Source organism: Mya arenaria, chromosome 16, assembly GCF_026914265.1.
Source record: "Mya arenaria isolate MELC-2E11 chromosome 16, ASM2691426v1".
NCBI lineage: Eukaryota > Metazoa > Mollusca > Bivalvia > Myida > Myidae > Mya > Mya arenaria.
In genome coordinates this window covers 12,749,765-12,774,684 of record NC_069137.1, presented here as the reverse complement: position 1 = coordinate 12,774,684, position 24,920 = coordinate 12,749,765, and the positions used below count along the sequence as shown (strand labels likewise).

General features: G+C 35.6%; 1 protein-coding gene across 6 annotated transcripts in view; it reads right to left on the bottom strand.

Moving 5' to 3' along the window:
* Positions 1-803: 803 nt before the first annotated feature.
* LOC128222228 (golgin subfamily A member 6-like protein 2) overlaps positions 804-24,920 on the bottom strand; it is a 57,171-nt gene continuing 33,054 nt past the window's right edge. For 4 of the 6 annotated variants that reach the window (XM_052931170.1, XM_052931169.1, XM_052931171.1 and 1 more), the window contains exons 5-22: positions 22,275-22,373; positions 19,163-19,231; positions 18,929-18,991; positions 18,685-18,747; positions 18,418-18,480; positions 17,626-17,688; positions 16,610-16,660; positions 16,247-16,342; positions 15,903-15,944; positions 15,648-15,689; positions 15,490-15,531; positions 13,903-13,947; positions 13,196-13,237; positions 8,507-8,548; positions 7,699-7,740; positions 4,413-4,508; positions 3,174-3,209; positions 804-2,215 (exon numbers count right to left, since the gene is read on the bottom strand). In XM_052931170.1, the coding sequence (XP_052787130.1) occupies positions 2,209-2,215; positions 3,174-3,209; positions 4,413-4,508; positions 7,699-7,740; positions 8,507-8,548; positions 13,196-13,237; positions 13,903-13,947; positions 15,490-15,531; positions 15,648-15,689; positions 15,903-15,944; positions 16,247-16,342; positions 16,610-16,660; positions 17,626-17,688; positions 18,418-18,480; positions 18,685-18,747; positions 18,929-18,991; positions 19,163-19,231; positions 22,275-22,373 (1,003 nt within the window). In that variant the 3' untranslated portion in view covers positions 804-2,208. The remainder of the gene's footprint in view (positions 2,216-3,173; positions 3,210-4,412; positions 4,509-7,698; positions 7,741-8,506; positions 8,549-13,195; positions 13,238-13,902; positions 13,948-15,489; positions 15,532-15,647; positions 15,690-15,902; positions 15,945-16,246; positions 16,343-16,609; positions 16,661-17,625; positions 17,689-18,417; positions 18,481-18,684; positions 18,748-18,928; positions 18,992-19,162; positions 19,232-22,274; positions 22,374-24,920) is intronic. The other 2 variants (XM_052931173.1, XM_052931172.1) reach the window with 2 other exon arrangements.

Genomic DNA, 24,920 nt, shown 5'->3' with positions numbered 1-24,920 from the left:
AACGGTTATTTATGATTTTACATTAACGTAAACAATGAATTCTTACAAGAAACTTTGACATTGGGAACCATTTATGTCCAGTTCTCAGATATGTTGAATGTCACAAATTGTCCCAATAGTATTTGGATGTTTCATACCCATTGGTAAACTCGTTCGGGATAATCCTTAGTAACAATGATACGTTGAAGCGGGTTTTTTTTATCCCAAAACGATTGCATATACCTTGGCATATCATTTTATTTCTTAAAATATTGTCTAAAATATTTGAATATATGCTCTTCCAGGAAGAAAACAAACAATATTAAACGCTGACATATTGCCTACCGTCTACGACCGTACTTTTGGTTACAAGATTCAAAACCACATATTTGAGTATAAAGAGTATTGGGATATTGTTGCAAATATTATTTTCTACGGTTGCGATATTCAATACATTTATATCCAATAAAGCGACAGTTTTAGAGTTGAATATCAACATTTATCTCATAGGGCGAATGCATTTACGATAAAAAAAATTATTATCCCGATCCGAGCGCTGAATACGGTTTACAGGCTCTCCTTTTTCCCCTCCAAACTAATCCACCTGTACACCCTCGTACTATTGCATGCGCTAGTTCTCTTGAATGTGCTTTACTGTCTCTCCTCTATACCCGCTTGAAATAAATCCACCTGTACCCCCTCGTACTATTGCATGTGATAATTCTCTAGAAGAGATGCACTTGGCATCATCAAGCGTGTCTACATATACTTTTGTTACTACTACCAAAGGCAACAGGGAAAGAGAAATGAGTAACACATTTAAGAAAACAACAACATGTATTCACTACCAGTTAACAAAAGAAATTTCACATACATAAGACAGTCAGCATTATTTCAAGCAGGCTTGAACTGTATTTCTTACATAATAACGTTGTAAGATCCAAGACATTGATAATTCAATTTAATGCTCAATCTTTGATAAGGATTTTTTTTTTAAGAAACTTGAAATTTACAAAAGAATCCAGATAAAAGAAGTTTGCCCATATATACAAAATCGAAAATTACATAAAACATTATCTATACCTAAATTTTCTATTCTAAAACAACTATTTATAGAATGAATACAATTCTTATAACATTCTAAACACATCTCGAATAATATAAGCTTGACTGTCATAGGATAAATCATACTTTAGTTCAATGAATCTATGTCACCATGCAGATAAAAGTAGATAAATAAACATTAAAATACTGCGTTTAAAGAAATGGTTACTGAACAGCAAATTGAGGTGACTTATAAAGGAGTTGATGTGTATTGTATAGTAAAACGGCATACTAAAATGAGGCGAACATGCGTAACATCCAATATTAAGTATAAAGCTCAAACCACAAGCTTTAACAAAGTCGAAGGCTCAAACCACGAAGTTAAACAAAGTCGAAGACTCAAATCACATGCTTTAACAAAGTGGAAGGCACAAACACAAAACCGAGTTTAACGTCGCTTTAAACTATCAATAGAACGCCAATGGAAACACATTATGCCTCATGACCCAATAATATATTGGAATAATATGAAAGGGTTTAGTGCGAAGAAAAGGCGTTTATACATAAATAGAGTAAACCTTTTCTTTTCACTTCGAACTACTGCACAATTGGTAATTTTATTTCAGATTTGAGTTTTAAAAAACATAACCAAAATATCATCTGCCATAACTCTATCTTTAATGATCTGTTGGTCATTTGTGTTTACATGTTGATAAACACCTACTTAGACCCTTTTAAGTACTTCCACAATTATTTGGGATCACTAGGTTTTTATAAAGTCACGTTACAGCCAGTGGTTTGACACAATGGAATTCTTACATTCATACAAATACAATCCTTCATACATGTTCAGGTATATAAAACGAGATTTGTTCAAAAAAAGATACACGGTATTTTACAATCCAAACAACAATGTCAACACTTGAAATCCACAGCAAACTTGTATTTTACTCAGCATTCCATATGGTTATTTCATCGATAATTTTGATGCGTGTGTCGTCCGTGTGTGGTGATTTACGTGTATTTCTCTACTTCATATGCCTGTGGGGTCTATGTGGGGTGACTAACAGTTTGGTTTTCTTGTTCTTTGTGATAGATTATTCCACTGTCTTTATCTCGGTATCTGCTGGTCCGTACCCATTCAGATAGAATCCATTTCGCTATTTCTAGACTTAGCATATGTTTTTATTGACTGAAACACAAAAGGTTAGGTAAAATATTCCTTTTAAAGATGTTATATCGTTTATACGCAGCATAAACTGTATATAAACAACATATAAACAGCATAAATAAGTATATACTGTATAATCTCTACACAACACATCTGTAATTTCTGTGTACGTTAGTGTAAAATAATAGGAAATACAGGCAATTTCATCTCAGATCTTTTCAGCATGCTGAGTAATGCAAGCGTCATCCTTTTATTATAGCTTTCATACCTATAAAAACATGATAACAATCCGAAGTCTCGGATAAAATCAAGCTTAAACACTGACATTGAACTGCCAACATCATGTGTCTTTAGCAATTGTTAGTTGTCCAAGAGGTAAAGTATATGATACGGATGATAACCGACGGCTATATATGGTATATTATGATAGGACGCTTTTCTGGTGATCTGTATCACGTCGAGTTCGATGTATACACACGTATCCTACGTTGACGTGTTTACTGACCGAACAAGAGCTGCTAAGATGGTTTATTTTAATAGAAATCATCTTCAAGAGAAGTAGTAGTACAAACAATATTTCTGGAATTTCTACCTAACTAATTTCTAATTTTTGCAGAATTTATCAGGCCTGTGAAATGTAAATGCGTATTCTATTTACCTAAGTAGCCAAATATGTTATATATGATTTTCGATCAGTTTTTAAATTATATATATTTTTACAATGTAGTTAAAACATTGTTATTTAACATAACGCACCAATCTTAAAAGTGTATATAAAACACCAGAAATGATATTGCAATCTATCTTAATAATTTCAATTATCCGACTGTATTAATTTTTGTTTGAGAATAAAACTAATAAAACTATATAAAGTACTTATATTGGCCACATTTTGATAAAACAAAAAGAAAACTTTTTTATCAATAATTATTATAAAATTATTATGAATATAAGTCAGAGAACGTACAAAGCTACATACCCGGATATAAACGTGTTCCCCTGTATTGAAATGTTACTGAAACAAATAACAATGTTTCATTATTTCGTTAGGTATTACATATTATGGAATAATATAATTCAATTTTTATTCATGATATAATATTCGGATTTATCTCATTAGTAGTAGTAGTAGTAGTAGTAGTAGTAGTAGTAGTAGTAGTAGTAGTAGTAGTAGTAGTAGTAGTAGTAGTAGTAGTAGTAGTAGTAGTAGTAGTAGTAGTAGTAGTAGTAGTAGTAGTAGAAGTAGTAGTAGTTGTAGTAGTAGTTGTAGTAGTAGTAGTAGTAGTAGTAGTAGTAGTAGTAGTAGTAGTAGTAGTAGTAGTAGTAGTAGTAGTAGTAGTAGTAGTAGTAGTAGTAGTAGTAGTAGTAGTAGAAGTAGAAGTAGTAGTAGTAGTAGTAGTAGAAGTAGTAGTAGTAGTAGTAGTAGTAGTAGTAGTAGTAGTAGTAGTAGTAGTAGTAGTAGTAGTAGTAGTAGTAGTAGTTGTTGTAGTAGTAGTAGTAGTAGTAGTAGTAGTAGTAGTAGTAGTAGTAGTAGTAGTAGTAGTAGTAGTAGTAGTAGTAGTAGTAGTAGTAGTAGTAGTAGTAGAAGTAGTAGTAGTAGTAGTAGTAGTAGTAGTAGTAGTAGTAGTAGAAGTAGTAGTAGTAGTAGTAGTAGAAGTAGTAGTAGTAGTAGTAGTAGTAGTAGTAGTAGTAGTAGTAGTAGTAGTAGTAGTAGTAGTAGTAGTAGTAATAGTAGTAGTAGTAGTAGTAGTAGTAGTAGTAGTAGTAGTAGTAGTAGTAGTAGTAGTAGTAGTAGTAGTAGTAGTAGTAGTAGTAGTAGTAGTAGTAGTATTAGTAGTAGTAGTAGAAGTAGTAGTAGTAGTAGTAGTAGTAGTAGTAGTAGTAGTAGTAGTAGTAGTAGTAGTAGTAGTAGTAGAAGTAGTAGTAGTAGAAGAAGTAGTAGTAGTAGTAGTAGTAGTTGTAGTAGTAGTAGTAGTAGTAGTAGTAGTAGTAGTAGTAGTAGTAGTAGTAGTAGTAGTAGTAGTAGTAGTAGTAGTAGTAGTAATAGTAGTAGTAGTAGTAGTAGTAGTAGTAGTAGTAGTAGTAGTAGTAGTAGTAGTAGTAGTAGTAGTAGTAGTAGTAGTAGTAGTAGTAGTAGTAGTAGTAGTAGTAGTTGTAGTAGTAGTAGTAGTAGTAGTAGTAGTATTTGTACAAGTAAGGGTTGCCATTCCAGCATTACCATTTTCTATCTGGACATTCTGTTGATAGTTGAGTTGTATTGAACCCAAGGAAAACTGCTATCGCAATGCAAATCAGCAAACATACCAAGCATAACCTGAATATAGATAAAATTCAGTATAAATAAATGTTCGAAATTTACTCTGTAAAATTAATTGTTAGGGCAAAATAAATTAACCCAAACTGTCAGGGGGAGAATCACAACGTCCAACTGCGAGTGCAAAACCGCTAAATCCCAACTACCAGGGAAGGACCTTTAACGCCCAACTGAAGTGCAAAACCGCTAAATCCCAACTACCAGGGAAGGAACACTTACGCCAAAATGTCAATGCTAAACTACTTAATATAAACAGCAAGGTGAGAACCAATAACGCCAAACTGTCAAGGGAGGATCACTAACGTCCAACTGCAAGTGCAAAACCTCTGAATCCCAACAGGCAGGGTAGGACCAATAACGTCCAACTGTAAGTGCACAACCATTTATTCCAACTGTCTGTGGAGGACCATTTACGACACTTGTAAGTGCACAACCATTTATGCCAACCGTCTTGGGAGGATCAATAACGACCAACTGTAAGTGCACAACCATTTATGCCAACTGTCTGGGGAGGATCAATAGCGACAACTGTAAGTGCAAAATCATTTATGCCAACTGTGTGGGGAGGACCAATAACGACAACCGTAAGTGCACAACCATTAATGCCAACTGTCTGGGGAGAACCAATAACGACAACCTTAAGTGCACAACCATTTATGCCAACTGTCTGGGGAGAATCACTTACGACATCTTTAAGTGCACAACCATGTATGCCAACTGTCTGGGGAGGATCACTTACGACAACTTTATGTGCACAACCAATAATGCCAACTGTCTGGGGAGGATCACTTACGACAACCGTAAGTGCACAACCACTAATGCCAACTGACTGGGGAGGATCACTTACGACAACTTTATGTGCACAACCATTAATGCCAACTGTCTGGGGAGGATCACTTACGACAACCGTAAGTGCACAACCATTAATGCCAACTGTCTGGGGAGGATCACTTACGACAACTGTATGGGCAAAACAACTAAATCAAAACTGTCAGGGTAGGACTATTAAAGCCCGACTGTAAAGGCAAAAACTTCTTATCTCAACTGTCAGAGTACCACTAACGCATAACTGAAGGGCCAAAACCACCTAAAGGGACCACCACTTACCCCATACTGTAAAAACAAAACAACTACACCCCAAAAGTCAGAGGAGGACCGCTTACGCTGAACCATGAATTGATGAATCTCAATAATTATAACAAGTTTGAGTAAGTGCTTCCTAACGAACGTTATGGTAATTTGATAGTAGTTAAAAATGACTGATTACTGTAGCAATTTTGGTCTTTATCCATGTTCCATTAAACTTTGCCTTGATCAAATGTTAAAGCGTGTTAGTCTTGGCTCTTTAGTTCCATTTAGTAGTATTAGTACAAGGGCCTAAATGTTACTGGATAACCGCTAACCTCCAAGAGTAAGGGAAATACCACTGACGCCAAGTTGTTGGTAGACGACCATAAAAGCCCAACAGTTGAAGATTAACCACTAACGCCAAACAGGCAGGGGAGGACAAAATAATGACCATCTGTGGCAGGATTACTCTTAATGCAAAACAGTAAGGTGAGGACCAATTATGCTTAACATTATGCCGATGACCACTTACGTTTGTAAGTGTATGACCACTAACGCCTAACATGATTTTAAGGACCACTAACGCCAAAAGGTTAGTGAATCAGCACTAACGCCAATCTGTGAGTGGATGACCACTTTCGCCAAACAGGAAGGTAAGGGCCACTAACTCCCAAGTGGATTACCTCTTACGCGCAGCAGGAAAGAAAGTATAAATAACGCACAGCTATGAATGGATGACCACCACCGCCAAACAGGTAGGGAAGGTCCACTTTCCCCAAACTGGTATTTGGTGACCACTTACGCCTAACTGGATGCGAAGAACCACCAATAGCTAACTGATATTTGATGACCACTAGGGCCCAACAGGTAGGGAAGGACCACTTACGACCAACATTCATTTGATGACCACTAACTCCCAACAGGAAGGGAATGACCACTAACACCAAACAGATAGGGAAGAACCACTAACGCCCAACTGTTATTTGATGACAAATAACTACAAACAGGAAGGGAATGACCACTAACACCAAACAGATAGGGAAGAACCACTAACGCCAAATTGTTATGTAATGACCACTTACGCCCAACAGGTAGGGAAGGTACACTAAGGCCCAATTGTTATTTGGTGACCACTATCGCCAAACAAATAGGAATGGAGCACTAGTGCCATACTGATATTTAATGACCATTCACGCCCAACAGGTAGGAAGGACCACTAGTGCTAAACTGGTATTTGCTGACCACTAAGGCCCAACAGGTAGGGAAGGACCACTGGTGCCAAAACTAATAGTTGATGACCACTAACGCCCATCAGGATGCGAAGGACCACTAACAGCTAACTGATATTTTATGACCACTTAAGCCCAGCAGGAATGGAAGGACCACTAAAGCCTATTTATTAATTGATGACCACAAACGCTCAACAGAAAGCGAAGGAACACTAACGCTCAACAGGTAGGGAAGGACCAGTTAAGCAAAACTGATATTTGATGACCACAAACGCCCAACTGGTAGGGAAGGACCATTAGTTACAAACTTATATTTGGGGAACACTAACACCCAACAGGTAGGGAAAGACCACTTGTGCCAAACTGGTATTTGATGACCACTTATGCCCATCAGGAAGGGAAGGACCACTTACACCTAACTGGAAGTTGATGACCACTAACGCCCAACAGTTAGGGAAGGACCATTGACAGCTTACTGGTATTCGATGACCACTTACGCCCAACGGGATGCGAAGGACCACTATTTTTTTTAAATAATCAGGACTTGATAAAATAGGGATATCAGTACTGCTTTATGATCCGGAAGGTTGTATTCGACCACTGGATTTTTGCAGATTCGGATTTCACGAGGCGCGAGTAACCCTTTTATTATATACATTGCTGGTTAGATCACTTAAAAGCCACATGTTTTCATAATAAATGTCATGTTAACGACGATTTTAACGCACTACTTTGTTTTATTATGTCATTTTACCATCGCGCAACGAAACTTGTTATGGCGTGACGTCACAAGAGTGGTATACGGCCGTGTTGCACTGGAGTGGAATACGGACTACCGTAGTTTGCGATATGTATCGCGTGATTTATGATGGGTATATAATATAACAAATTACCTGAAGTTCTTTTCATTCAACCTTTGAATGGTTTCGTCCTTCCTGGAACAAACTTATTATAATCCAAATAGTTCAACAATACTTTTTAAAAAGAAGATGATTTTATTTTACTATTCCAGTATAAGCTTTAGGTTTTAAACAAAAGGAGTAAATAAATAATTTCCATTCCGCGTTGAATCATGGCCAAACATATATTTGCTCGTAGTTTTTTTCTGCATAACATCTAATAAAATATCTTATTCTAATGCACTAAAATTGAAACACTGACTGATATCCAAATGAAATGAGGCGACACCATAACACAATTTAAATATGAGGAATCTGAACAGTTACAACAACGTTAGTTTAAACATATTTAATGTAAATTGATTTTGAAACAATTTTTACAACATTATATTAATCACACTCGTTGGCCCGATTTTACCCGAGATTGTGGTATTGTGTTGTGGGAAAACCGGAGAACCCGGAAAAAAACAAACAACACTTGTCCGGCTTGGTGACCACGAACCAAATTCACATGCGCCCGAGGTGGAATCTTACCCGGGTCGCCTAGATGAGAAGCGAGTGCGCTAACCACTGCGCTAACCGGACAACCGAAGGTTGAGTAAGTGTTTCCCAACCAAAGTTTAGGTAATTTGATACCTGTTAATATTGACTGCTGTCTGCAGCAATGAGTCTCTTGCTTAATGTTTGTTTGGCCTTTAGTCATGTGGCATTAATATTGACCTTGATCAACTGTTATAGCGTACTTGGTGTGCCTCCGAAGTTCCCTTTTATGAATTAATAAGGACTTAATAAAACAATTTACCTTGACTTCTCTTTAATCAACTTTTGAATGGTTTCGTCCTTCCTGGAACAAACGCATTGCATATACATTGAAGCAGTACACTCACATAAGGACAATTTAGTCAATTCTAAAAAGTTAAATGTATCAGAATTAGCTGTTTTTGACATCAATGCCTTCAATTCGGTCAAGTAGGATAACCGCAATAGAGCGAAACTCAATTGTTGGAAAACTGCGATTTTTTAATACACAATACATTATCAATGATCTAACATCAACATGGAAAACTGCGATCCCATATTTTGTGAGCAGTCTTAGATCATTTGGTTCAACACATCTACGCAATAAGGGTTAATTCCAGATGCGGATGGGACAAATTACGCCAAACTTTTAGCGGAGACCACTAACGACGGACTGTAAGCTGATGTTGTACGTCTAATTTACCAGAATGAGTGTAGTTTGAAGCAAAATAGTTCTGATCTAAATAGATACAACTTTGAAATGACCTCTAACGCCAAACAGGAAGGGAAGGGCCACTAACTCCCAACTGTTAGTGGATAACTTATTACGCGCAGCAGAAAGAAAATACCACTAACGTCCAATTAGAAATGGATGACCACTAACGCCCAACTGGTAGGGAACGATCACTTACGCCTAACTTGTATTTGGTGACCACTAACGCCCAACTGTTATTTGATGACCACTTACGCCCAACATGTCGGGAAGGACCACTAGTGCCACAATTTGAATGGATGTCCACTAACGTCCAACATGTTTGGAATGACCACTAGTGACAAACTATGAATGGATGAACACCTACGCACAACAGGTAGGGATGGACCACTAACAGCAAACTGGTATTTGATGACCACTAACGCCCAACATGAAGGGAAGGACCACTCACGCACAACATGAAGGGAAGGACCACTAATGCCCAACAGGAGGCGAATGACCACTAGAGCAAAACTGATAATTGATGACCACTAACGTCCAACAGGTAGGGAATAACCAGTAGTGCCAAACTGATATTTGATGACCACTAACGCCCATTAGGAAGGGGGAAACACTAACAGCTAACTGATATTTGATGACCAATCACGCCCAACAAGAAGAGAAGGACCATTGACGACCAACTGTTATTTGATGACCAATCACGCCCAACCGGATGAGAAGGACCACTTACGATCAACTGTTAATTGATGACCACTAACGCTCAGCAGGAAGGGAAGGACCACTAACGCCCAACAAGAAGGGAAAGACAACTAACAGCTAACTGATATTTGATGACCACTAACGTCCAGCAAGAAGGAAAGACCACTTACGACCAACTGTTATTTGATGACCACTAACGCCCAGCAGGAAGGGAAGTATCACTTACAGCTAACTGATATTTGATGACCACTTACATCCAACATGTAGCGAAAGACCACCAACAGCTAACTGATATTTGATGACAACTAGCATCATGCAGGAAGGGAAGGACCACTAACGCAAAACAGGTATCGAACGTCTACTAACAGCTAACTGATATTAATGACCACTAACGCCAAACAGGAAACGAAGGACCACTTACAACTAGTTGGTATTTGATGACCACTAACGCCCAGCAGGACAGGTTTGACCACTAACGCCCAGCAAGAAGGAAAGTACCACTAAAATCTAACTGGTATTTGATGACGACTTACGCCCATCAGGAAGGAAAGGACCACAGCTAAGTTGGATTTGCTGACCACTAACGCCCAACAGGTAGGGAAGGACCAATAGTACCAAACATATATTTGATAACCACTAACGCCAAACAGGTAGAAAGGACCACTAGTACCAAACATGTATTTGATAACCACTAACGCCAAACAGGTAGAAAGGACCACTAGTACCAAACATATATTTGATGACCACTAACACCAAGCAGGAAAAGAAGGATATCTAAAATATTACTGAATTTTGATGACCACTAAAGCCAAGCAAGAAGAGTAGGACCACTACGCCCAATACAAAGGGAAGGACCACCAACGCCCAACAGGAAGCTAACTGATAATTGATGACCACTATTGCCCAACAGGAAGGATAGGACCACTAACAGGTAACTGATATTTGATGACCACTAATGCTAAATAAGCGAAAAATCAGTAACAGCTTACTGGTATTTGATGAGTACTTACGCCCAGCGGGAAGGTAAGTACCACTGATGCCCAACAGGTAGCGAAGGACCACTAACAGCTAACTGATATTTGATGACCACTAACGCCCAGCAGGAAGGTAAGCATCACTAACGCCCAACAGGAAGGAAAGAAACACTAACGCCAAACTGATATTTGATGACCACTAACCCCAAATAGGAAGCGAAGGACCACAAACGCCCAACAGGTAGGAAAGGACCATTAACAGCTAACTGATATTTGGTGACCACTTATGCCCAACAAGAAGGGAAGGACCACAAACAGCTAACTGATATTTGATGACAGTTGTCAGCGTGTGTACTTGTGTGTACTTGTGCATGGGCGTGAACGTTTTACCTGCGGGAGTTTTCGTGTGCATGTATGCGAGCGCGCGCGTATGTGTGCTTCGTTGCAAAATTTTCCTGAGAAAGTTGATTTGAAAATAATTATATGCTGCAAATTTGTTAGGATATCTTTTTAAACTAGTTCAATAATCCGTCTGTACTAAATTTCGCCTGAGACCAATATACATTAAAAAGTACAAACTTTGGCACCAATAGCTAATACGAAATGATTTAAAACTGATGAAGAATAACGTTTTAAAACCGTTATAAACATAAGGCAGTTTTTCACTATTTTATAAGTAATTAATAGTATTGATAATTATCATTCAAATAGTGTAATGCCATTATAATCGGAATTCCTAGCATGTTAACAGCAAATTGAATGTTGATGAGGTTTTTTGTTGATGGTGATTAATTCTAACATGATACTAGAATACAAGAACAATTGTCGAGTGCTTTTAGTTGACTGTGTTTTCTATGAGCACTTAACATGTACAACGTGATTATCAATTATCTCGTGTTTTTAATATTCAACCGTCTTATTTCTTCTCCATTCCTAATATGACAGGCATAATCCTTCTAGAGCTACTATAAGAACACTACTCTAAGTATAAGGCGTTTCCTTCAATAATTTTGGTAACAAATGATGAATAAAAAAGCCAAGTAGTAGTAGTAGTAGTAGTAGTAGTAGTAGTAGTAGTAGTAGTAGTAGTAGTAGTAGTAGTAGTAGTAGTAGTAGTAGTAGTAGTAGTAGTAGAAGTAGTAGTAGAAGTAGTAGTAGTAGATTAGTAGTAGTAGTAGTAGTAGTAGTAGTAGTAGTAGTAGTAGTAGTAGTAGTGGTAGTAGTAGTAGTAGTAGTAGTAGTAGTAGTAGTAGTAGTAGTAGTAGTAGTAGTAGTAGTAGTAGTAGTGGTGGTGGTGGTGGTGGTGGTGGTGGTGGTGGTGGTGGTGGTGGTGGTGGTGGTAGTAGTAGTAGTAGTAGTAGTAGTAGTAGTAGTAGTGGTAGTAGTAGTAGTAGTAGTAATAGTAGTAGTAGTAGTAGTAGTAGTAGTAGTAGTAGTAGTAGTAGTAGTAGTAGTAGTAGTAGTAGTAGTAGTAGTAGTAGTAGTAGTAGTAGTAGTAGTAGTAGAAGTAGTAGTAGTAGTAGTAGTAGTAGTAGTAGTATTAGTGGTAGTATTAGTGGTAGTAGTAGTAGTAGTAGTAGTAGTAGTAGTAGTAGTAGTAGTAGTAGTGGTAGTAGTAGTAGTAGTAGAAGAAATAGTAGTAGTAGTAGTAGTAGTAGTAGTAGTAGTAGTAGTAGTAGTAGTAGTAGTAGTAGTAGTAGTAGTAGTAGTAGTAGTAGTAGTAGTAGTAGTAGTAGTAGTAGTAGTAGTAGTAGTAGTAGTAGTAGTAGTAGTAGTAGTAGTAGTAGTAGTAGTAGTAGTAGTAGTAGTAGTAGTAGTAGTAGTAGTGTTAGTAGTAGTAGAGGTAGTAGTAATAGTAGAAGTAATATTATTAGTAATACTTCTAAGGACTTGTGAGGGTAGGTTGTACTTCATACTTCACATGTATTTGTGATAGTGTTATTCTAAGCAAACTCATTCTTTTGATCAAATATATTCTGTTTCGAGTTAAAAGATTATATCAAACTAATTTAATAATGCTGTCGAACGAAAATATGATTTTATTTTATTTATGGAACAAAGGAAACTAGCCCTGCAGTGTTTCAACACTGTTTAATCTAAAATTTGTTTGAGAATGCTTGTGTGTACTTGTGCATGTACGTAAGCGTTTGTATCTGCGTGTGCTCTCGTGTACGTGAATGCGTGCGCGCGCGTATGTATGTTTCTTATTGCAAAAAAATGGACAAAGGTTAATTTGAAAATAATTATATACTGTAAATTTGTTATACTATAATAATTATACATTTTACTTGAAATTGCATTTTAATTCCAAACAAACTAAGTCGACACCAATAAATCAACTGAAATTTGATGGAACTGAACAGTAATAACAAGTCTCAGTAAGTGTTTCCTAACCAAAGTAATTGTAATTTGATAGCTGTTAAAATTGACTGTTGTCTGCAGCAATGTGTCCCTTGCTTAATGTGTGTTTGGCCTTTAGTCATGTTGCATTAATCTTGACCTTGATCAACTGTTATAGCGTACTGGGTTTGGCTTTATAGTTCCCTTTTATGTATTGAAAGAACCAGGACTTTATAAAACTATTTACCTTGACTTCTCTTCGTTCAATTTTTGAATGGTTTCCTCCTGCCTGGAACAAACGCATTGACTATATATTAAAGCTGTACAGAAGGGCAACTTAGTAATAAAAAAATAAGGTATCTGAATTAGCATAGTTTGTCACCAATGCCTTTAATTCAGTCATGTAAGATGCCGCCATAGAACGTATCTCAATTGTTTGGGAAACTGTGGAATAAAATCATTTTAATACACAAAAAAACATTATCAATTTTCTAACGTTATAATTGAAAACTGCGATTCCATATTTTGTTAGCAGTGTTAGATCACTTGGTTGAACACATTTAGGCAAAAAAGGGTTCATTGCAGGATCCAGTGAGGAGAGGACAAATTACCCCTGACTGTGAGGGGGAGACCACTAAAGACGGACTGTAAGCGGAGGTTGTACTTCTAATTCACCAGTATGAGTGTGTTTGAAGCAAAATCACATCCAAATAGATACTAATCTGAAATTTGTCATTATATCAAACAAGTTCAACTATACCTTTTGACAAGGATATTATTTGGTTTTACTATACAAGTATACACTATAAGTTCTGAGCAAAAGGGGTATTTTTTTTATTTCAATTGAACATTTTATCAAGGCCAAACCTATATTCTCTCGTATTTTTTTTCTGCATAACATCTAATAATGTATCTTATGGCATTGCACTAAAAACGAAACAATAATGGTTTTACTTATGATGTCTTTTAAGTTGCTGATCGACTTCTTCATGCATCTGTCTGAAAATAGTAAAAAATGGATTTGCAACAGTGCAAAGTTAAAAGCAAATTTTTGTAAAGTCAAATGTTAGAAACTTTTATTGTCTCGACGATTTCTTTAAAGAAAAACATATCTACAAAGTTCGTCTGTTCACATGTATGCGTCTGATACATTTGCTACAGTAAACGGTTAGGGTCGAATGTTTCAGTTGCGTGCCTACCTTTACCGATAATGTTAACATGTTTAAGCGCTGTTAAATCATTTTCGGTATACGAATTGTTTCGGACGTTTATGCCATGTCAACATTCGAATAACAACAAATCTTACTGCGATGCATGGACGGGACTGATAATGTTTATGTCTCATATTGCAATAGTTTGCGTTGTTTTAACAATGTCCCACACATTTTGGTACACACGTATTCATATACAACCATTGATCAAAGTTTGTGAGACTTTCAGAAAACGTCTGAATGCAAAGGTTTCAGGGCAATACTTTCAAATTATACTGCTGAGTGGTAGAAACCTCTACAAGGGGACGTTAATCAACATATAATCGTTTATGTCCGAAATATACCGCCAATGCATGTAAATAAAGACTAGAGACACTATTGTTCGAGTTACACTTGAATAGAGTACATTTAAAAAAGTAAATTATATAAACTGCCCCAATAGCCTTAGCATGGACTATTGCCGAAACCCGGATTGCCGTACAACGAACAGTAAGTACAATTTACTTTACGTATTGGAGCATTACTTGTATATACGCCAAAGCTTCAAACATTATTATATCTAGGGGAGCTAATTGCAGTTGAGGCAGCGGAGGAGAAATAATTTGGTAAGTTTACGATATTTGGTAGTGTTTAATAAACACACCTAATTTGTATATAGTATTTACTGTGTTGTTTTGGGAGTTTTGTGTTGTTGTTCCATGTGTCTTGTTTGTGATTGTTTCGTGTTCTTCGTAATTGGCGTTTACCCTGTGCCATTAAACGGGGTTTGTATTTTTTGTCTAATGAGTTTGTTTCTGTAGTTTTTCATATAAATACTAATTGACACACCTCATTTGTTTGCATGCGCTTTTATTTATTCAGGATTGTTGGGATATGAGTGAGGCTGTGCATGCAAATTGGTTTAACCCCCCAACAAATTAACATTTTACTGACCGTTCCAAGGCGGTACCTATCAATCCTTGATAAGCACGCCTGATTGTTGTATATATTATATATACACTGTTTTTTTCGTGGAGTTTTGGATAACTTGGATACTGGGCTTTTTTCTGTAGTTTGTCATATAAATATTGACAAACATCTCTTGTTTGCATGAGTTTTTACATACATGTCTTGTTTAAAAAAAGAATATTTCGACACAGAAAACGTACAAATGGCTTATGAATATCCAGATCCCAGCCGCTAGATTAGATAGTCGAATTTTGTTCCATGCTATAGACGTATAAACATACTTATAACGAAATCAATATAAGTTTCAGGTCTGATATGTGGACAGACAGACGAACTAATAGAGCGCCGAATAAACATGTTTAAAAACCATATCGATACTTACAAGTTTTCATGGTTCAAATCTGACATATTTTCCTCTAGTGTTCTGCAATAGAAACGGTTAAAATAATTAAAGCATTTCATTTTAAACAGTATAAAAATTATATTAAATTTTGTTCAAAAGCTACATTAATTAGCATTGAACAAAATATCGATACTTACGAGTTTTTATGTTTCAGATCAAACACATCTTCCTCATTTGTTCTGCAATAGAAACGGTTAAAAAGTATGAAAGCATTCCAAATGTGTAATAATTATATTATATATATTTTTTTAAACTACACAAATTAGTATGATTATTACCAATCGCTACCGGGTAGTCATAAATATTTTATAGACACTTTACAGAAAGCAAAACCTAATCATTAAGACTATTTAATCATGTGTTGCGTATTGAATAATGTTTAATTGACCTACCTTATTGCGACATTATACTCTCTTAAGCATTTATTGTTAAATCTAAAATAATGGAAAAAAACAATATATAGATGGCATGCAATTGAACAATAATAACACGGATACACAGGCTGCCTCTTTAATTGGAAAAAATAACAAAAACTTTTATATAAAGGTAACTTGTATCATTATTATTTATAAATTGCATCAATGCAAACAAATAATATAACATGATACAATATCAAGTGATGGTTTCTTGAGTATTGTTTTTAAATTTAACAGCGTCTGTGCTTTAAAGAAATAATAAATGGTGTCCTAAGTCTAGTCTCTGATATTACTGTTTGTAATGTTGACGTAAATCGTACTCGATTGTTTTCTGCAGTGACTGAAGCTCCGTTCTGTTTTTGTCTAAATCACTTTGTTTCCGGCTCAAAGCAAATGTCCGCTCTTGATTGCATTTTCTGTAAATAACAATTAATATTACAATTAAAGTAGATGTGTTTTTTTTTGTTCGCTTTGAATAAAACACATGTTGTACATGTATTCTGCGAACTACAACCTGTACTACATTGTGCTACACTAACCTTAACCACTTTGTTGTTTTTTGTGTTTTGATTTGTGTAAAAACAGGATAATATAAATAACTTGTTGAACGTACGTTTTGAGAGACATTATTTTAATGTAGCTTTATAACATGTTTTTATTAAATCTATGCTACAAAGGCCAACCTCAAACCGTTACATTCTTTCTTCAGCTGTTTAATTTCGTTTTCTTTCTCTCTGAAAAAGACACAGTTTTGAGTTTATTCAGGTTGGTTACATGTTATTTTTTGAGATAAATAAATGATTAAATAGCAAACGCGAGCTACCAATATAACAATACTTAGTAAGGATAGGGCCAATAATCATATTACAACACTTACATATTTTAATTAGCCTTGGTTCTTGCACAGCACTTTCAGAGAATAAAACACATACAAGTGTAAGTTCAAATGTTTGTTTTATTCCCTAACGATGTCTTGAAGCTTAACGGAATTACTTTTATAACATTCAATTTGGATGTTTTATTTTAGCATGAGAAAAGTGTAATTCAAATTTAAGATTATAACATTATAACTAATTCACATATTTGTTTACATAAGATATCAATGTATCAATATTGCTATATTTGGTGATGAAATACTTTCACAACAAGCATATTAACAGACCAAGAAAAGAAAATCACTGACCCTATATAATTTGATATTATTAAAGTTGATTGTGGTTTGCTCAACAAATCTTTAAGGAATGTTTATATCGTGAAATTTTAAATAAGAAAATATTATTTTGAAAAAAATATATCAATATTACCGTCTATAAGAAAGATGATATATGAGTTTTGTTTCTTTTACTGAACAGCGTCAATGCTTTAAGGAAAAAACGAAATATTGTCCTAGTATCTGCTAATACTGTTAATGCTGATGTTAATTGTACTTGGTTGTATACTGCAGTGGTGAAAGCGCCTTTCCTTTTTCGTCTAATGCACTTTGTTTCTGCTTCAAAGCTAAACTCTGCTCCACCTTGCATTCTATGTAAATACCAATCAGTCCTCTTATTTGAGTAGATGGTTAGTTTTCCTCTTTGAATTAACAACATGCTGAACATGAATTCCTCGAAAATCAACCCATACTTTAACAATACCCTAACAAAATAATTTTAACGTAACTTAACATATGTTCATTTATTTTATGTTTGCAAAGGCCAACCTCCAATCGGTACATTCTTCCTTCAGCTGTCGAATGTTATTTTGCAGCAATTTTTCTTTCTCCCTGAAATAAACACAGTAATGAGTAAATATAGCAAGTGCGAGCTTCCTGTATGTACAAACAGAACGTAGAGTGCATGACCACATAATAAGGCATTATTATTTAAAGAATGAATTGCGGGGTGGATGTCAGTTTTGGGGTATGAACGCAATTGGGCTGGTCAAAGTGTGCGGAGTCCAAAGGACTCCACGTGTACTTTGACCAGCCCAATTGCGTTGATATCCCCGATAATGACATCAACTCCGCAATTCATTACTTATATTTTCATCAATAGTTCCTTATTACATTCAAAAATTGTTAAAAAATAATTCATTTCAGTTATGAAAACCTTTCAGTAATCCGTTCTTACCCATTCCGTAAATAAAATGGCACGACTGTAAACAGAAACCTTTTTTTCAAATGACGTCACAATTACGCGGGAAAGGATCAACCACTTTAAATCATTTTTAAACGTATAATTGAAATACATTTAAAATATAACAAATTAACGCTTTCTAAACTGTTGATTTATTTACGGGATCTGCTGACACAAAACCAACAATAACAAGATCAATAGTTTTAATGTATATTGTAATACGATGAATTGCGATCCGAATATATCCGAAGATATTGCGTTCATCGATTAATAAAAGCAATTGACGAAAGGCAGTTCATTTAAGGAATGGAAGTCGAGGTGTGAATATTTAAATGTAGCTTAACATGCTTTATTTAATATATGTTACAGAGGCCAACCTCAAACCGGAACATTCTTTCATCATCTGCTCAATGTTAGTTTGCAGCATTTTTTCTTCCTCCCTGAAATAGTAACATTTATAAGTATTTTAGGGTTGTTTACATGTTTAATTATTTACCTCCTTTAGATATATAAATTATTAAATAGCAAATGCAAGCTTTGATGTTAACATAACGTAGTAAGTGCATGGCCAGTAATCACAATAAGGCATTATTATTTAAATTTAGCTTCAAATGCTTTATTTAACAAATATTACAGAGACCAACCTCAAACCGGAACATTCTTTCATCAGTTGCTCAATGTTATCTTGCAGCATTTTTTCTTCCTCCCTGAAATAGAAACAGTTTGAGGATATTAGGGTTGCTAACATTTTTAATTATTTACCTTCTTTAGATATATAATAATTATTACATAACAAATGCGCGCTACCAGTTTAACAGTACGTAATAAGGCATTCTTATTTAAATGTAGCTTGACATGCTTTATTTAATATATGTTACAGAAGCCAACCTCAAACCGGAACATTCTTTCATTATCTGTTCAATGTTATGTTGCAGCTTTGTTTCTTCCTCCCTGAAATAGAAACAGTTATGAGTATATTTGGGTTGTTAACATTTTTAATTATTTAAAAACCAATACAATTATTCGTTTAAATGTGATATGTTTTCCCTTACAACGCTGTATTGAAGCTTTCGGAATTACTTGTCAAAAACGATTAAAATCATATCAATTTGTACACGTTACCGAGCTTTCTCTTGTTTTTCTATCGTCTTTAAAATCGTTGTATTGTCCCTATTGATCTCGTTCTGTTGCCTACAAACGTTAAAAATAAAATAATAAAATAATTTTTGTATAATGGAAAATTAAGTCGGCTTTCTGGTTTAAAAAATAGTTCGGAAATTGAAACTATGATATTCAAATAGATGAAAAAAAACATTGTCTTCACACACATTAAAGAAATGCATGTACAGTGCATTTAAATTTGGATTGAGGGTCAGTTAACCCCCTTAGCTTATCGAGCATTCGTTAAAAGACGATAATGTTAAGTATGTTCCAATTGCCAATTTGAAAGTTATTTCTAAAACTCTCACTTGAACATGCCAATGTTAATGCTTTGAATGCAGATCACAACTACTTAGCAGAGCCCAATGAACAAACATTTTTAAGAGTCAGTGAACTCATGACTGTCTCAGCGGCGAATATGTAGCAACAGAGCGAACATACTTGAAACCAATGGTGGTTTGAAGAGAGACAGCAACTAATCCAGAGTTCATCTTATATTGCATCTGTGTCGCAACAGCAAAAATATATGTGGAGAAGAGCCGAGACATTTGTATAAACCCGTTGTATTCAGCCAAACGAGTTTATCAAATATAGACATAAAGCTGAACAAAGGCATTTTATTCTTATGAAATTAAATCACAAATTCAATGTAAACTCGTGTGGCAAATGTATGTCAAAGAACCTCCCTTTCCTAGTTGGTTCCAGATGGTATCATAAGTGCTGAACTGATTTGTACGGTTAAACACCCTTATAGTGCCGAACACAAAGACATTTCACCAATCACATTTTCTTATCTGAGAATTCAAAATGGAATGCTTGAACTGAGCAAGATATATCCGACTACATTCAGGTCTTCGTACAGTTATGTTGTACAGCATCAAGTTAACGACTTCATCGTGTACACACTTATGAGTATGAGAGTTAAGCGGGACAATGCATTTATTTCATTCATGTTGGGCAATTGTCAGTCATTTTATGATTAAAAGTTTCAATATGCAGTTCTTTAAAAGTTGTATATTATGAATTTTAGATGTTGAAGATTGTGATGGGTGTAATGATTAAATACTTAAATAGTTTCATAGTTTAAATGCATTATCTTGATGATCAAACTTAATACAATGACTTCGTTGATTCATGGTGTTGATGTTCTAGATATGGACAAGTATTGTATATGTATCGGATTTTGTACCTAAAAAGTAATCGCTCGTTTGACCAATGCCTATGTTCGTTGCGCAAAAATCCTCTTACGTTCCTTAATCTGATTGGTTATAAAACAAAACCTAAAGCAGACATGTTACTTCGATGCTCACCGGCCATCTACATTTAGCAAATACGGCCAATAATACCCCAAAAGGACATGTTTTGTACATCTGATAACTTAACATTATTTGACAAAGTGGCCTTGTAGCCAAGAATAAATGGCGGTGGGGCTATACTTGTATAAACTGATTGTACATCAGCTACTTTTAGTGCGAGTAACAACGTTTCATATGCATATATATACTTATAGCGCCGCAATGAATAAATACCAGCACAACATGTACTCCAGTAAGAAGTGTGTACTATATAGATTGTTAGTACATGGGTACCTTTATAGCAAATAGCCAAGTATTATAAAAATGCATTCTCTTAATACGTTTATTGAGTAACCCATGCTGATCAAACCATAAAAAAAAAATCAGGACACGTTCCATAGCAAGTAACGAATATGAACCGGTCCAGTTTGTAGGCCAATTTGTAAGACGCTCGAGCCTGTTACGAATAAATATTGATTTCATTGCTACGTGAACATCTCATAAAAGGCCCCAGTTCAACATACATTATGCCATATCCCAAGATAGTCTGTTGATAATAATTCTTTAGATCTTTACATTTATGAAAACGTGGGAACTGGACTTGATTCCCTTCGGAGTTTAAAACCGCAATGGAACATGCATGTTTTAAAACTGTTATTTCTAAGAGATTGTTTGTATCAAATGACGTCAAAAACATATACTTTAAACATTGCATCAACAATCATGTGCGTAATTAAATACGTGAAGTAAATTTATGTCACTGTTGATATATAAGCGCGTTGTTGCATGCTTCCAAAATTCCATATTGTGAGAGTAAGGACAGGATAATCATATATCCGGAAAAACACGCCTTGTATTCAATAAAGTTCAGTTTTGTGTTCGTACACGAGCTAATGTATAAACACATTTAGATTGCAACAGCATATGCCTTTGGCGAAAATTTACAATCCTCTTTCGCAAAGAAGGATATTGGTTCATTTTCTTTTTGAACAAAACCAAAAAATTAGAAACGTTTCTTTAATTGACCTTGAACCTAAAATTATTTTCGTCTATATATAGTCATAATTCTCAGATGTTATGATACAAATTTGTTACACACTACACTTGTTTTCATATCAAAAATCTGCATTTAAATTATAATATTAGAGTTCTCAGAAAGGTATTTGTCAAAATTGAATAAACATTTAAGCCATTTGCTAAAGTATTGGCTGACCACATTACCACCCAGTGCATATTTAAATAACAGTCTGACTCACAAGCAATGGAAACTTGAACAAAATGAAGTTTCAAATGAAAACACAAATGCCAAACGATTAGCGCCGTTTAGAGGGGATCTTGTCTAGTCACTTACTTTCAGTTATTTCGGTATTTAATCTTCCAATATATGGCTCACTGATATCATTGATAATGATACTACCAATATAAAAATGACAAGTTAGATATCATATAAATAACACGTTTTATAGTTTAGTGATTGCATGTAATAAAATACGCTCCTCTATTCATCGTTAAGCGTTGCCCTAAATCACTTATTATCCCGTTCGATGTAAGTGTATGCAGGTCTAAAATGTATGGATATTTTATATTTGACTAAACAAAACAAACCTTCAAGACATGTACAGTGAAATTATAAACTTATCTTTGATACATTCGTTTTTCTTAACTATCTCAAATTACATTTACTACGGCTATATGAAACAGGGGTTTAAATTTTAAATACATTTATTATCGCGGTAGTTTTCATTTATTGCATTGGTATAAGCGTATGTTTATCTTACCCCTGAGCCTCGGGAATTACTGCTGTATTATGAATGAGAGGTCGTTCGACTTGAGACATGTGCTGCTCGTCTTCTGATGGGCAATCGGCTGATGCTTCTCTACAATAATAACACGTATGTTTCCAATATAAAATTTTAACTGATATATGAAATTGTTAATACAATGTATCACATCATAACCATAAAATATTATATAACAGTTAATGAAAAGATATATATTATGCACACATATCGTACTTAGTTGTCTTTTACAGCAATGTATTTGTTTATAGTACAAGAAGCTGACGTGTTAACAAAATTCAAAACTCTACCCCCCCCCCCCCCTGCACCACTTGGTACTCGATCCCCATATAATAATAAATTAAAAATACACGAATATGAATAAAGAAGAAAAATGTGTTTTATGACGGATCTCACTTTACAGAAGTTACTGCTACGAAAATAGTGTCCCGCTTAAGGTTGCAAAATCAATTATGGATTTGTTTTTCAAAGATATATTAACCTTGCTAAAGGTTTAATGTTTATCGATGTATTGACGTATGGACGTTATATTCAAGCTTATACAAGAATGTATTTACTTGCGACTTTTATAAAAAGTTTATATATATCTTTTTTAGATTAAAAGCTTCATGTTTACCTAGACTTATGTCAGACAGTTGTCTATGAATGAATGCCAATCCTTTGAATGTATATTTGTGTTTTAACATTGAGGAGTTTTAAGTGCTGCTTGGGTTTCCCCAGTATAATATTGCCAGTGTTGCTTGGTCATAGAGCATTAGGCTTGTCAAGTATATTATTGGCATGGTTGCTTCGGCAAAGAGCAATGGGCTTTTCAAAAATATAATTGCCAGTGTTGCTTGGACATAGGGTATTTGGCTGGTCTAGTATATTATTGTCAGTGTTGCTGGGGCATAGAGCATTTGGCTTCTCCAGTATATTATTGCCAGTGTTACTTGGACAAAGGGCATTGGGCTTGTCCAGTATATTATTGCCAGTGTTGCTTGGACAAAGGGCATTGGGCTTGTCCAGTATATTATTGCCAGTGTTGCTTGGACAAAGGGCATTGGGCTTGTCCAGTATATTATTGCCAGTGTTGCCTAGACATAGGGCATTGGGCTTGTCACGTATATAATTGCCAGTGTTGCTTGGACAAAGGGTATTTGGCTGGTCTAGTATATTATTGTCAGTGTTGCTGGGGCAAAGAGCGTTTGGCTTCTCCAGTATATTATTGCCAGTGTTGCTTGGACAAAGGGCATTGGGCTTGTCCAGTATATTATTGCCAGTGTTGCTTGGACAAAGAGCATTGGGCTTGTCCAGTATATTATTGCCAGTGTTGCTTGGACAAAACGCATTGGGTTTGTCAAGTATATTATTGCCAGTGTTGCTTGGACAAAGGGAATTGGGCTTGTCGAGTATATTATTGCCAGTTTTGCTTAGACATAGAGCATTGGGCTTGTAACGTATATAATTTCCAATGTTGCTTGGACATAGAGAATTGGGAATGTCCAGTATATTATTGCCAGTGTTGCTTGGACATAGGGCAATGGGCTTGTAAAGTATTTTTTGCCAGATGAGTGTTGTTTGGACATAGAGCATTTGGCTTCTCTAGTATTTCAGTGCCAGTGTTACATGGACAAAGGACATTGGGCTTCTCCAGTATATCATTGCCAGTGTTCCCTGGACGTAGGGAATTTGGCTTGTCCAGTATATTATTGCCAGTGTTGCTTGGACATAGATATTGAGCTTCTCTATTATATTATTGCCAGTATGTCTTGGACCTACAGCTTGGGCTTCTCTAGTATATTGATGCCAGTGTAGCTTGGAGATAAGGCATTAGGCTTCTCTAGTCAATTATTACTAGTATTGTTAGGCCATAGCGCATTTGGCTTGGCTATATTTTTCTGGCAATGTTGCTTGGACATAGTGCACTGTGATTGTCCAGTATAATTATTTTTGCCAGTGTTGACTGGACACAGTGCATTGGGCTTGTCCAATATATTATTGCCAGTATTGCTTTGACATATGGCATTGGGCTTGTCCAGTATATTATTGGCTGTGCTGCTTGGACATAGGGCATTGGGGTTGTCAAGTATATTATTGCTAGTGTTGCTTGGACATAGGGCATTGGCCTTGTCCAGTATATTATTGTCAGTGATGCTTGCACATAGGGCATTGGGCATGTCAAGTATATTATTGCTAGTGTTGCTTGGACATAGGGTATTGGGCTTGTCCAGTATATTATTGCCAGTGTTGCTTGGACATAGGACATTGGGATTGTCCAGTATATTATTGCTTGTGTTGCTTGGACAAATGGCATTGGGCTTGTCCAGTATATTATTGCCAGTGTTGCTTGGACATAGGGCATTGGGCTTGTCCAGTTTATTATTGCCAGTGTTGCTTTGACATAGGGCATTGGGCTTGTCCAGTATATTATTGCTAGTGTTGCATGGTCATAGAAAACTGGACTTGTCCAGTATATTATTGCCAGTGTTGCTTGGACATAGTGCATTGGGATTGTCCAGTATAGTATTGCAAGTTTTGCTTGGACATAGGGCATTCAGATTTCCCAGTATATTATTGCCAGTGTTGCTTGGACATAGGGCATTGGGCTGTCCAGTGTATTATTGCTAGTGTTGATTGGACATA